General features: G+C 41.5%; 3 protein-coding genes across 3 annotated transcripts; 2 read left to right on the forward strand and 1 right to left on the reverse strand.

Annotated features, from left to right (window-relative positions):
- Positions 1–52: 52 nt before the first annotated feature.
- Positions 53–2,449, forward strand: LOC6591488 (beta-catenin-like protein 1). Its single transcript, XM_002017346.2, has 4 exons — positions 53–111; positions 174–1,607; positions 1,673–1,868; positions 1,921–2,449. The coding sequence occupies exons 1-4, from the start codon at positions 82–84 to the stop codon at positions 2,004–2,006; spliced, it is 1,746 nt and encodes a 581-aa protein (XP_002017382.1). The 5' UTR covers positions 53–81; the 3' UTR covers positions 2,007–2,449.
- A 114-nt stretch (positions 2,450–2,563) lies between these two features.
- On the reverse strand, positions 2,564–6,190 carry LOC6591489 (succinate--CoA ligase [ADP-forming] subunit beta, mitochondrial). The gene is made up of 7 exons (XM_026984718.1): positions 6,122–6,190; positions 5,222–5,325; positions 4,441–4,593; positions 4,225–4,387; positions 3,901–4,168; positions 3,238–3,662; positions 2,564–3,170 (listed from the first exon to the last, which is right to left on the reverse strand). The coding sequence occupies exons 1-7, from the start codon at positions 6,188–6,190 to the stop codon at positions 2,997–2,999; spliced, it is 1,356 nt and encodes a 451-aa protein (XP_026840519.1). The 3' UTR covers positions 2,564–2,996.
- A 1,144-nt stretch (positions 6,191–7,334) lies between these two features.
- LOC113566576 (prominin-like protein) lies at positions 7,335–12,232 on the forward strand. The gene is made up of 10 exons (XM_026992784.1): positions 7,335–7,807; positions 7,871–8,018; positions 8,088–8,213; positions 8,308–8,495; positions 8,574–8,744; positions 9,954–10,084; positions 10,140–10,472; positions 10,549–10,658; positions 10,716–11,664; positions 11,736–12,232. Exons 1-10 carry the CDS (start codon positions 7,405–7,407, stop codon positions 12,051–12,053), a joined length of 2,877 nt encoding a protein of 958 aa, XP_026848585.1. The 5' UTR covers positions 7,335–7,404; the 3' UTR covers positions 12,054–12,232.
- The last annotated feature ends 1,777 nt before the right edge of the window (positions 12,233–14,009 follow it).

Raw genomic sequence — 14,009 nt, forward strand, 5'->3', positions numbered from 1 at the left:
TTAATGTACATATCAATATATATTTAGCATCCCTAACTCCTTAAATGTAAAATTGTTTTTTTAAATTGGGATAAAACCGAGATGGATATCGGCGAACTGTTGGCCTTCAAGGTAGGTATATTTGTTCGTCTTTCGAATAAACATTCACAACCAAGAACATATGTTCCTACCAGCCTGAGCAGACCCCAAAACGACCGCACGAGGACGATGAAGATTTTGAGCCAGAGACAACCGCTGGAAAACGGGGCGGTGGCGGTAGCGATGAGAAGGCCAAACGCATTCGGCGCATTGCCGAGGCCAAGGAGACGGCCAATTATGGAAAACAGGGCAGCAGCAGCTCCACCACAGCCAGCAACGCATTCGAACTAGACCCAGAATTGACAGAAGAAGAGCGGCTGAACATCATGCGTTATGTGGAAAACGAGGAGACCGATGGCGATGTTTTGGATGAGCAGGGGCTGAAAAAATTGATCTTGGTATTCGAGAAGCGCAACCTGAAGAACCAGGAGATGCGCATCAAGTTTGTCGAAAATCCCGAAAAGTTCATGGACTCCGAACTTGAGCTTCATACAGTCATTCAGGAGCTGAAAGGCGTGGCCACCGTACCAGATCTCTATCCACTGCTTGTGGAGCTGCACGGACTGCACAGTTTGCTGGAGCTGCTTGCACATCAGAACACAGACATTGCTGTGGCCATTGTCGATCTGCTGCAGGAGGTGACCGATGTCGATATTCTAGGTGAGAGTCAAGAGGGAGCCCAGGCCTTGATCGAGGCCCTGCGGAAGGAACAAATCTGCGCTTTGCTAGTCCAGAACCTGGAACGTCTCAACGAGCAGGTGAAGGAGGAAGCCGACGGTGTACACAACACATTGGCCATCGTGGAGAACCTCACAGAGATCGATGGCGAATTCGTGCGAGAAGCTGCCGAGCAGGGGCTGCTGGCATGGCTGCTAAAACGCCTCAAGGGCAAGACTCCCTTTGATCCGAACAAATTGTATTGCAGCGAGATTCTGTCCATCCTGATACAAACGGAGAACGACAATCGCCTTCTGCTCGGCTCGATCGAAGGAGTCGATGTGCTGCTCCAACAGCTGGCTGTTTACAAGCGTCACGATCCGGCAAGCAACGAGGAGCAGGAGTACATGCAGAATCTCTTCAATTGCCTTTGCTCCGCTCTGATGGCCAAGGAGAATCGCGATCGCTTCCTCAACGGCGAGGGACTGCAGCTAATGAATCTGATGCTGCGCGAGAAGAAAATGTCCCGCAACGGTTCGCTAAAGGTACTCGATCATGCTATGGCCGGCCAGGATGGTCGCGACAATTGCAACAAATTCGTGGAGATCCTCGGACTGCGCACCATTTTCCCACTGTTCATGAAGACACCCAAACGGAACAAGCTACGTCTGCTGTCGGCCGATGAGCATGAGGAGCATGTCAGCTCCGTCATTGCCTCGATGCTACGCAACTGCAAGGGCACCCATCGCCAGCGTATGCTGTCCAAATTCAGCGAGAACGATTACGAGAAGGTGGATCGTCTACTGGAACTGCATCTCAAATATTTGGCCAAGGTGGAGGCCATCGATAAGGAGATTGATCAGCAGCCTACGGTTGCTATACACTTTTTACTTGAGATTCTATCGTGATATAAAACTAATTAAATCTTTTTTAACAGGATCCCAGCATCGATGAGGACGAGGAGGCGGAGAATAACTATATAAAGCGCTTGACTGGCGGCCTCTTCACGCTCCAGCGCATCGACTACATACTGCTGGAGGTCAGTTCCACCTCGGAGACGGTCAAGCAACGTGTGCTACAGATTCTAAACCTACGTGGGGCCTCAATGAAGACCATCAGGAGCATCATGAGGGGTAATTTTTCCCGGTATCTAATCAAAACCATGCTTCATTTTATCGATTATAGAATACGCTGGCAATCTGGGCGATGGCGACACTGACTGGCGGCAACAGGAACAGACCCACATACTATCTCTAGTCGATCGTTTCTAAGACAACGTAATAAACCACAAAAACTATTCTTGAACCTTAAACAAACAAAAATGTCTATCAAAACTTTTACTCGGGAAAATTCAAAAAAAGTTCATCAAATGTTAAACATTTTTAAGCGGTAAAATTTGAATTTTTAGAAATTTAAAATTGGCTTGCACACTCCCATTGTTTTTCCAGCAAACCATTGCACTTTTGGCTTGTTAATCCTTGTAGATTCCCATTTTGGCCAGGCCATTTTTGTTGAGTTTTTTTATTGTTGGCTAATCGCAGATGTTCTTGGATTACTTTTTCTTGCATTTCTCTTCCTCTTTCTTGCTTTTCTCTTCCTTACATTCCTTCTTCTTGCCCTTGCCCCTAAGGGTATACAGCAAATGGATTTATATATTAGAAATGAATTATGATTGAAATTAACTAATTAACCAATAAAAATGTGTTAAGCTTTATGATTGTTTTGAGTTTTAATTTGAAGCAAACTAAATTGCACAAATAATACACAATCTGAATCTAGGGAACTACTTCCGAAGCAGTTTCGCAATTTCTCAATAAATAAAAGTTAATTGAATTTGTCAAAAATCACAATTGGACCGATGGCATTTGTTCCTTAATTTTTACTCTATCTGTTTCGTGCACTTTAATGGTGATAATAGATACACAAATTGTTGTTTAGGTGCAAAGAGAACACTCAACGTGATGGATTATTCGAATTATCTAGCCATATATCTTATGACTGGACTATCAACAATTACGACTTTATGGGTTGTTTAAACTTTAAACTAAACATTTTTGCAAAATTATCATCATTCATCAATTATTTCGACCGATCGTAACGAATACATAATGTTCTCTAACTACAAAGCTATGGCGTTTCTTCCATTGAGTAGTTTTGTTTTGTTTTTTGTGTGTGTGGTTCCACGTTGAGTAAGAGTTTGACTTGGTTTTTGCTTTGTGGTAGTAAGATAGTTGACTTAGCCATTATTTATCATGATTTATCTACTTTTGGTCGGCGGGAATCTCAAAGTTCACATCCATTTTCATTTCGCGCGCCAACTTTACAATCTGGGCCAAATGCACAGCCAGATCGGCCGCCTTGTCGAGATCGTCACGTGCCAAAATCTTCAGACCAGATGCGCGTATAAGTTCGCGAGCCTCCTTCACTTTGGTGCCCTATTAAGAATATTATTATACGTGGTATTCTACCAAAAATTAAAGATATATATCATTTCCAACTCACCTGGAGGCGCACAACAATGGGCAAGTTAAGATTCAGATCCTTGGCAGCAGCAATAATGCCCTCGGCAATGACATCGCAACGCATAATGCCGCCAAAGATATTAACCAACAGGCAGAGCACCTTCCTGTCGGAGGTAATGATCTTGAAGGCAGCCTTAACAGCATCGGCAGTGGCTCCGCCACCCACATCCAGGAAGTTGGCCGGCTCCCCTCCGTACAGCTTGATGATGTCCATTGTGGCCATGGCCAAACCGGCACCGTTCACCATGCAGCCGATGGTGCCGTCTAGAGCAATGTAATTCAAATTGTATTTGGCTGCCTCCACTTCCTTGGGATCCTCCTGGGTCCAATCCCGCATAGAGAACAGCTCCTTTTGACGGAACTCTGCATTGTCATCGAACCGCAGTTTGGCGTCCAATGCAAAGACTTTAAGAATGTTTTGAAATTTATTAGATTTGATAATGGATATACGGATTCAGATAGTGATTTGATTGCTTAATTGATGGAATAACGGTTTCATGCATACTCACAGCCTGGACAGAAAAATATGAAATCCATGGTTTTTTACAGTTGGGAATGGGTTAGGTGTTTTTGGGATAGGATTACATGCATTAAATGGATTAAATAAAAGAACACTTAACACGAACACATTTAGAGAACTTACAGCCACTCATGGCATCCTCGGCATAGGGATTGATCTCCACCAAGAGAGCATCCTTCTTCACGAACAGCTGGTATAGGTTGAGCAGCATCTTGATATGCTCATCGGCACCGTCGCCGCCAAGGCCGACTTTCTCGACAATTTTGCATGCCTGCTCTTCGGTCAGACCCCTGGCAATGTCGATGGGTTCGTAGATAATGGCATCGGGGTTCTCTTTGGCCACCTCCTCAATATCCACGCCACCCTCCTTCGAGGCAATCAAAACGGGACCCTGCAAAGCACTTCTCTAGTTGTATTTCCTTTCGAATTTTACATGATTCAACTCACATTGAAGGCACGCTCCATCATGACGGCAAAGTAGAACTCACGGCGGGGGAATTTCCTCTCGGCAACCATCACTTTCTTGCAGATGCGACCAGCGGCTCCGGTTTGCTTGGTAATCAGGAGTTGGTCAATCATTTTTGAGGAAATATCCTCGGCGGTCTTGGCACTAAATAAAGAACATTAATTTTAGCATTCTACAACACTTAAACATTAACTTACTCGTAGACCACACGCACGCCGCCCTTTAGGCCATTCTTAAAAGTTCCCTTGCCGCGACCGCCGGCCAGAACTTGCGCCTTGAGCACAAGATTGTCTGTTTTAAGCTTGTTGGCAATATCGCTCGCCTCCTTGCCATTCTTGGCCACAGCGAAGCTGTAAGGGATAGAAGAAATAAAGTTAAATCAAGTTCTTAAAGGATCTTAAACTCCTAAAAAAAATGCTGAATACCTTATGGTAATAACAAATAATTGATAAAGAAGCCCTATTTATAGTATATTATTAGCAGCCTCATCAAAGTCAAATTTGTAACCTGTGAAGGCTGGAAATTTGTATATTTCAAGGTTGATCGGTCATTTAGATGACAGAAGTGATTCCCATAGAAAATATGATCGTACGATTATGGCCTTCCGTCTGCTCAATAATCCACATATATGATGACTGCTACTCTCAATTCCCAAATGTATAACAATCACGGACTTATCTCTGCCCACGTCACTGACCCTTGTCATTTCATGCGATCTACACTACATATACATATGTTACACCTTATCTCCCCTTATCATCTGCAGTTATTCTCGGTCTTCGTTCGGTCAAGGTCTGTTCATTGGTTTGTTTACCCCAGACCCAGGCCAGTTAATTAATGCAAATTATGACTCGTTTCGTACGCCAATCGCTAATCGGTGCAGTGTTACTCTGGCTAAAGTCCAATATAAAGCGTCAGCGACAACGCGGCGCGTTGTTTGCACTTTGGACCGATACTTTGATTAGTGTCCATTCTTACCGCGGTGTTGGGATTCCACTTTCGTTGAGGAGAGTGTACGAGACATGTTCCTGCACGTTCAGGTTTCGCAATTGTTGCAGCGCAACGGGAGCATAGCTGAGGATCTGCGAAGGATAAGAGAATTGATTGTCTTACATATGTATGTACACACATATATTAGATAGCATGTATAAAGAATACAAACGCCCTGAGAATACGGTTCCATGAATCATAGAAAAACTCATCCCTGCCCTCCAACAACCCAACAACCCAACAAAAACAAAAACAAAAACGAAATCAAAAGTGGGTTAATAGAAGCTCTTACGGTAAATGGTGTATTTTAGACGATAACTAAGACTAATTCACATAGATACGAATTTTAATTAGTGCGACCAGGCCACGACACTTAAAGCAACAGGTTTCATATGCTCATTGATATAAAAAATTGAATAAAGAGAAAATTAAAGAATTCAAGGTCTATTCACCGTTATCCATTAGCACACTCTCAAGCATAAGCACACACACACACACATAGACGCACAGGCACTGCAGTGTTGCGTCACACTGACACACCGCTAGTCAGGTGGCTGCCAGCTGTCTCTAGGTGCAAACTAATCGGATCGGGGCTTTACATATGTATCATTGACTTTACCACTTACAAATGTTTGCTTTTACTTTACTTTTTTTAATGAAATTCAACTGCACACGAAATTATTGAAAACTTTTCTAAGCAACACAACAGCACAGACAGCCCCTCTGACAGCTGGTCATGCTCCATTATCCACATCTGTATGCGTGAGTGAGTGCGAAAGCGGCCCCTCTTCACCCTTGCCGTTGTGTCTCTTTTTGCCATTATTATATAAAGTGACTTATTTTGCATTTGCTTAAATGGCAAATAAATCCATACTGCACTGCACCTACCTTTTGAACGGTCTTGGGTCTAACGGACTCGATTAGTGGTCCGCCGGTTCGTGCCAGGAATGAAGCCATTTTTTACTGGAATTAGTTGGAAAACAATTGTCAAATGACTTAGCCGCACAAGTTGACGTATAAAATTTGCTTACTTTTCTCGTCTCTTTTCTTGGCTCTTTAGCCCACCTAACCCCCCTGTAATTAAACAGGTTAAATTAGGTTGAGATAAACCGCGATAATAATACTGCTTTTAAATGTTCCTTGTAGATCCATCCCCTACTCTTTTCTTAAAACAAATAATACCAAAATATCTTTTATCTGAACTACGTTAAAATTCATCAAGTTTCATAATTTTCGTAAAGTGTGTTATATTACCTTCTGGTCTAAAATGGGTTAATCGTTCGCTGTCCATGATAGTAAATCATATTCCTCGTTTTTGATATTCGGTTGAATATTACAAGCTAGTCAGGACCTTCAGCTCTGAACTCATAATTTTATCCAATTGATGAATCACTTTTCTATAAGACTGGCTAATTTTAAGTTCTCATGTTTATTGGGTTGTTTATGAAATATGGTTTAAGCAAAACACAATTTTCACTAAATTAATTTCCTTACATGGTAACTACACACTAACTACAAATTCGCTACATAATAACTACATTTTTATGTAATTATGAAAAGCGATACCTTGCTGGCCCATTAGCCTGCGCTGACTGATTGTTGCTCGTGGTACTAGCTTCCCCTGCAGGATGCCGCAGCAGGAGGCCAGGACTAGTCTGGATAGGTATACTCAGCGGTCGTTGCTGCTTGTGGTAGCAGTGCTAAAATAAATACAGTGTTGCTGCTGATGAGCTTGTCGTTGGATACTGCTGCTGGCGGGGTTGCGCTGGAGGGAGGTTTCGTCCCTAACCTAAGCTAAATCTAGTGTCATTGTTTTTATTTTCTTCTGTTAAGCAGATTTTTTTTATTTCAGTAGCTTCTGAATTTAATCTTATACTTAGTTTTGATTGAAATAAAAGAGAAACGAACAAAAAAATTTTTGTAAATTTTCAATACCAGCTCGAAATTTTTGGTAAATTAAAAATTAAGTGTTATTTACATCTGAGGATGCTATCTCTATAAACTTGGTGAGTGTTATGTACGAGCATGAAGCTTTGTTTGTGGTTTGACGAATTCATATGATGGTTCTCCCGTCTATATTTAACTTAAAGTCTTCCTTTAGTATATGAACATAAGTTTGATTTTTTGATATTCGCGGTCGGAGGTATTTAAAGAACAGAACCCTAGAGATAATGACCGAATGTATAATTACGGAGTCTAAACGGATTAGACCCGTGGCTAATTGTGCCAGGAACAGAAGAGAGCGAAAAATGGAGGGGACTCTGACGACCGCCACTCTCTGTGCGGCTATACTTCTGATTGTGCTGGTCACTCGGGTTTATGAGAGTACCGCCAGTGCAAACCCACCAGATGATCCCCCTTTCTCATATTGGCGCAAAGGATATTCGGGACATGGCACCTCTCACGAGCAAATGGGGGTACTGCACTTTCCCAGTATTGAATACTCAAGGTTCGAGCCTTCAATGAATTACTCCAAGAGACAGAATGTCACAAAAATGTGGGTGGATATTGTTTTCAAATTTTCGCGAACCTTTTTTGACAAAATGTTTCCACTTGATCCGACCATGCCAAGAGGTAAGTGAGACCCGATTTGATGATTTCTGGTTAATAGTGAACGTAATCAAATATTTGATCCAGGCTTCATAACGGACTTCGGTAACGACAACATGAGGTTGGGGCCGAAAGTTATAAAGGATGATTGGGCGGGTTGGTTAAACGCATTTTGGCTTATGTGGTTTTGGATATTCTTTTTGGTTGTTGTGATTATCCTGGCACCCTTTGTAGGGTGAGTACATCATGTTGTATCTTTTCGCAAAACCATTAATGACATGCTTATCTTGTTCGCATGGAACAGTGTTGTGTATTTCTGCTTATGTTGCCATCGCTGTTCGCTGGGATGTCCAGCTTGCCATTCGGGTTCAAATATGAGGAAAACTCTTCTTTGGAGCACCTGCTTGATTATGATCCTTCCATTAATCGCGTAGGTTATGGCTCTGTTTTATCCCGAATGCGGATTAATTTTTTCTTTTCTTTCGTTCTTTATTTTTATTTGTTCTTTCTTTCTGAGTTAACAGTGGTAGTATGGTCCTGGCCGTCCTCTCAAATGGCATGCTAGAGCGCGGCCTAGAAAACACTAAAAAGACTCTTGAAATGGGTAGCATAGACACTTGCAACTTTCTGAAGGATGTCAGCGATCATGTTCATCATTTGTTTGTGAAAAACTATGAGGAGCTGTCGACACATCTGATCAGTACTATCATGGGTATGACGTAATTCAATTTACCTCTTCTCTAATCTCATATATGTATGTATGTATTTATTTATACCCCAACCACCACAGATGCACCGAAACATTTGTTTAGGGACTTAAGCGATGTCGCAGAGGGTAATTCCATTGCGGAACTAGCCGGACATATCTCTTATCTTTCATTTTATAAAACCACTAGGGCTTTGGTATGGCTTAGTGACGAAACATATGTTGGTATGGATTATGCAAATAAACTAAGAAATGGTAAGATAAAAATTGTATTTATACCCGGTAACCAAAGAGAAACTCATGAGGATTTATGTAACATGCTGAAGGAATCATTTTTGATCCCATAAAGTATAGATATGTATACATATGTATATCATAAATTTAGCACATATGTATGTATGTAAATATATCTACACAGCCAGCATAAGAGACAGCTCTAGCTAAAATGACAGATATCGACGTAGTAACTTTCAAACAAAAATCACTGAACCACATAGAAGGAGTCATTTATGTAGATACATGTACATACATATGTAGATATTGTCATTCTCTACATTCTGCTCCTTTGCTTTTCTCGTATCTTTAAAATTGGTGATGCCAAAGATTTTTTTCCTTTGAGGGGGTTGAAGTGAGCGGGGCGAAGTTCTAAAATACACTTGTAACAGCGACATATCACAAAAGACTGGATAAAAAATGTCGTTGCTCCAGCTCTTATAGTCTCTGTGCACTAGACGGACAGACGGACGGACGGACGACCGGACGGACAGACAGACAGGGCTCAATCGACTCGGCTATTGATGCTGATCAAGAATATATATACTTTATGGGGTCGGAAAAGCTTCCTTCTGGACGTTACACACATCCATTTTCACCGCAAATCTAATATACCCCTATACTGATTTTGAGTATCGGGTATAAAAAGGATGTTTCAAGAGCAGCGGGTTCATCTCATGAACACAACAACAGACTGGTACCGCACTATTTCAGCCTCTCGTTAACAATTCTAAAGTATGAAGTACAATAAAATCTTCTTAGTAAGAATCCTAAGCTATGCTTATAATCAATAAATGTGTACAAAGTATGTCCGTTCCGTTTGAGGCCTAGATCTCAGAGACTATAAGAGCTAGATCGGCGGAATTTTGTTTGCAGACTCCTATCGTAGTGTTATGTTTTAGGAAGATATCACACTGTCACACAATCATTTCTATTTTAGTCAGAATGAACAAAACAATCCAATGGCTGACTCCCTAGTCGCGAGCTCGTATTCTCTCCCACTCATTGGGGGAAATAGAGAGAGTGGTAGATATCGAGATGTAACGGACTGTGCGGTATGGAAGCAGCTAGAATATTTGTCATTAGGTGTAGAGATGATGGATAGGGAGAGTACAAGGCACTATAGTTCGTGCTCGTTCTTTGTATATTCACTTTTTGGTTATATTCACTACCACTGGATGTTGTTTTCAGGTCTCCGGGCAATAAAGCGCGACATTAACTATGCGGCGGTGGTTCTCTGTGGCAGTTTTGAATGCATGAAGTTTCTGCAAACCTCAGGAATTGAGTTTGTGGATACAAGCAGATGCCTACACTTGGATGAGGTGAATACTTACCAATACCAACATTACGGAATCTTTGCAATTACTCTCTATCTAGTGGCCCGATGCGGTAGCAATGCATGATGATCTGATTGAATTCCAAAAAACGATTGGGACTCGACACAAAAAATGGCTGCCGCGTCTCCGTGTTGTTAGTCAAAAGATTAAGGACGAGTTGGAACGAGTCTCACCACCAATAATTCGAGACATTCGTAAGGCAAGGCTGATTTTAGCTGAGGAGTCGAGGAGAATAGAAGAAATAATTGATGTGGTCATAAGTGACATTTATCTTGCCACTTTACGTGCGAGCAGGGCGTTTGAGGATCTTTACGATAAATTTAATGAAACACGCAACTTTGTCGTTCAATATATATCTGTAGCTCTCTTTGTGGTGAGTACCTAAATGAATGTGTAGTGAATGTCTGCGTGTCTGGTTCCTCCAATCTAAGCCCAAAATTCCTAATTAGATACTGTCAGTCCTGATTGTGGCTTTGGTTATCGGATGTCTGGCAAAACGTCCCACCGGAGCGAGCAATGAGTATTTCACTACAAAGATGGCATCGTACATTTTGATACTGTGAGTGCTCTGAGATTATTAAAGAGCTCCCTTAACTAATACAAATTGTCCTGGCAGAGGCATGGTTTTGATATTTTGTGCGATATCCGTCATGCTGATAGTGGTGCTTTTTTATTTTGTGATTGGTGGTGTGGCGTACAAAGGCGCATGTGCACCACTGAGCGAACTGAAGTCGAGTGCGCTTTTAAAAAACCTAGACTCAGAGATCGATCTCCGAACGATGTTTTCTTTCCGGAATGTGGATGTACGAGCTGCCAATAAATCAAGCAAGCCAATCAGAGCATCGAGTGTTGTCAAGGCGTGCCAAGGCGACGACTATTTCTTTACATTTCTGCAAGATAATAAAATCTTTGACATAGACGATTTTCTTCGACTGAAGCTAGTGACAGTCGGGGAAAGGAAATTTGATCAAAATTTAGATTTGTCAAAGGAATTTATACTGACGGATGCTGACCGAGATGTATTTTTAGTCTCCCTTGAGGAAACAACTTTAGGATTGTTTCAGAGGCAAAACTGGATGGATTTAGTTTGTCCACGTCTCGACAGGTTGAAACTAAATGAGCTCGGGGAGAGTTTCACCGCTTTTGGGCAGTCGCTATCGTGGAGTAACTTTGCTGCCGCCTCTGTAGCTTTCCAAAACGCGCATGTTAGCCTCAAGTCAATCAAACATAAGTATTATCCCGAAGTACAAAGAGTATTTTATTGGGTAGGTAAAAATACAAATTGGCTGCAGTATTATATGGCCCACCGGAATTACAACCTTGCCGATTCCATGAAAATATTAAGACAGAGAATAATTGATGTTGAGGAATTTATACAAAATAGAGGAACGAAATTTATTTCTTCTCTTGGCAAAAACTTAACCGAGACTATTGATAATCAACTCAAGGACTATCTCAGAATGATAATCAGGGAGGCTAAGACAAAGATCGGTCGCTGCAAACCTCTGACCTACATATACGATCGCGGCCTTGACTTGGTTTGCAAACGCATGGTTGACCCCATAGTAAGTAGTTCCTCACAAAATGTTGTTATTTTATTCGACTTACCGATCGATTCTATTGTTCATCCTTACAGAACGGCTATTGGATAAGTGTATCAGTGGCGGCGTTCCTTCTGCTGCCCGTGCTCTTTATAGCTCATCGTCTACAGTGTCTGTTTAAGCAACACAGGCTAATTCGGATAAGGGCCATAAGGGCCATAAGGCCACGGGTTGAGGAGTCAGATGATGAAAACCCATGTCCCTATTGCAATGCAGGTGCGAATAGGATTCCAGGCGGAAACGTTGTCTGCATTGGTCTGGACGATGCAGAAACTACAATTTTTGATGAGCAGAACACGATCGAAGAAACACTGAATATCAACGATGCAGACAGAAAAAATAAGGTGGACTAGTGATAAATGAATAAATAAGAAATCCGAGATATTTTAATCAGCAAAGGGTTTTGCTGGTGAGCCAAGTTCCACTTAGCTTGAATGAGGAGGTGGGGGCTCGGGCCTACTTCCCATTACGCATTGGTCACCCAAATAAATGATTAAGACTTGGTTTCTTCGAGGAGATTTCTTCAGCTCTACTCCTTTTTTTATCGCCTTCCCTAACCTTGGCTGGTTTTTGGGATCGCTGCACTTTTCCTCGGCACACTTCTATGAATAAGCCGTACTTTAAATTAATTAAAATTAAGAACAGAGATTATAAGCCATCGAATAATACTACGTGGTCTGGTTCACCGAGTTATTTACCGAGTTTTTGAAGCGGATTTCTACTCACTTGTAGAGAGCTCGCTAATGATCTCTGACATTTTTGGGCCTCCTTGGGATTGAACCACACTTGTGGATTATGGAATGTTGACATTATAAATTGCCATCAAGTAGTTGTACAAATGAAGCAGGGAATGTTTGTTTGCACCAGTTGCCGATTGGCAAACTCTGGCGCTAATCATCAAAATGAAAGAAGATCCCAAGAGGACGAAGACACACCTTACACACACACTTAGCAACCGCTCATTCGCAGAGGGGGCTTGAGGCATGACCATAATTGGAGTCCTGGACAGGACAAGTGGCAAGTGAAAGTCTTGTAAAAATGTTTACCGATTCCTGCAGTGAGGCGCTCGAAATATCCCGCCCCTCTAGTAAAACAATAGGTCGAAAGGATCCTGAATGGTGATGTCCAAAACTAGGGAAACTAAAGAGACCTAATTACATCGCGTCTTCATCTGGTGCCCCAAGTTCTATCCTCAACTTGCCAAGTCAGGAGAAACTTTCGTGAGCAATCAAAATCAAAAGGATCTACGAGGGAATCTCTTCCACGGACACATCCCAGAAGACGGGCTTCAGACCAAAGTCGTTTTCATTCCTAAACCAGGCTAACCCTCGCACACTGCCCCCACACTGTGAAATGTTTTAGATTTTACCTTCAGGTTTTATTTTTAAATTTTTTTTTTTGATTTTACATTGCGACTTGTTATATGAGGACATACAAAAAAAAAAAACGTGATCACTTTCAATACATACAATTAACATACATTCAAGGCCAAAGAGAACTAGTTTATAAATAGTAAATAGCAAGGAATTCATTTTAGATAATTAAAGAGAAGTTTTCTATGCTACACACTACACAAATACGCTTTAGCGCGCGCACTTCTGACCGCGTTTCTGCAGCAGAGTGTAAACTTTCGGAAAACGGAAACGAAAATTGCGCAAATGCTTCACTTGAATTTGCTTAAACACATTAATAATAAATCAGCCGCGGCGTTGATTCTGTGCAAGCGAAGGCTTAAAGTGAAGCAAGTGCATTTTCAGTCTAGGGCCAAAATGTAGCATGACTCAAATGTATATAACCCACTCCCACACATGGAACTCCCACACAAGGGAGGTGCTGGCATACAGGAGAATGCAACATTTTGGCCAACAAACAGAATAATACAGAATAAGAGTAACAGAAAACAGTTTATAACATTTGCAATGATTTGCATTTGAATATCATTTCGCTTTGCAATCCATTCAATGGGATTAGATTGCAATGGGAAATGTGTTGGAAATTTCAAGAGCATTTTTAGACAAGTTTTCCGTCGTCCCGAATCGTTATTGTTAATGAAGTTTTCCGTAGTTTTTGGGATAGTAGCAAAAACTAGGTAGAAAAATTCAAAATACCGACAAAATCGATCCAAAGCAACAGAAAACTCGGGAAAAGGATAAAATCTAACAAGAAACAACAAACACAAAAAACGCAATTTTAAACAATCATTTACACTAGGGACTTACACAAACAGACAATTACAAGGAACAAATACAAGTAAACATAAAAATGAACATGGAAACATAAAACACATTAAAAATATTAAGCGAATCTCG

This window comes from Drosophila persimilis, unplaced genomic scaffold (genome assembly GCF_003286085.1).
Source record: "Drosophila persimilis strain 14011-0111.01,24,50 unplaced genomic scaffold, DperRS2 tig00000000-arrow-pilon, whole genome shotgun sequence".
Taxonomy (NCBI): Eukaryota; Metazoa; Arthropoda; class Insecta; order Diptera; family Drosophilidae; genus Drosophila; species Drosophila persimilis.

Bases quoted from the DNA above. Each gene is read 5' to 3' on its own strand.
- LOC6591488 (XM_002017346.2), top strand. From the start codon at position 82: ATGGATATCGGCGAACTGTTGGCCTTCAAG. The intron at 1,608-1,672 runs GTTGCTATACAC...CTTTTTTAACAG, and splicing joins AGATTGATCAGCAGCCTACG to GATCCCAGCATCGATGAGGA. The intron at 1,869-1,920 runs GTAATTTTTCCC...TATCGATTATAG, and splicing joins CATCAGGAGCATCATGAGGG to AATACGCTGGCAATCTGGGC.
- LOC113566576 (XM_026992784.1), top strand. From the start codon at position 7,405: ATGACCGAATGTATAATTACGGAGTCTAAACGGATTAGACCCGTGGCT. The intron at 8,214-8,307 runs GTAGGTTATGGC...CTGAGTTAACAG, and splicing joins ATGATCCTTCCATTAATCGC to TGGTAGTATGGTCCTGGCCG. The intron at 8,745-9,953 runs GTAAGATAAAAA...TGTTGTTTTCAG, and splicing joins TGCAAATAAACTAAGAAATG to GTCTCCGGGCAATAAAGCGC.
- LOC6591489 (XM_026984718.1), bottom strand. From the start codon at position 6,190: ATGGCTTCATTCCTGGCACGAACCGGCGGACCACTAATCGAGTCCGTT. The intron at 4,594-5,221 runs GTAAGAATGGAC...TATCCCTTACAG, and splicing joins AGTGGAATCCCAACACCGCG to CTTCGCTGTGGCCAAGAATG. The intron at 4,388-4,440 runs GTAAGTTAATGT...TTCTTTATTTAG, and splicing joins GGCGTGCGTGTGGTCTACGA to TGCCAAGACCGCCGAGGATA.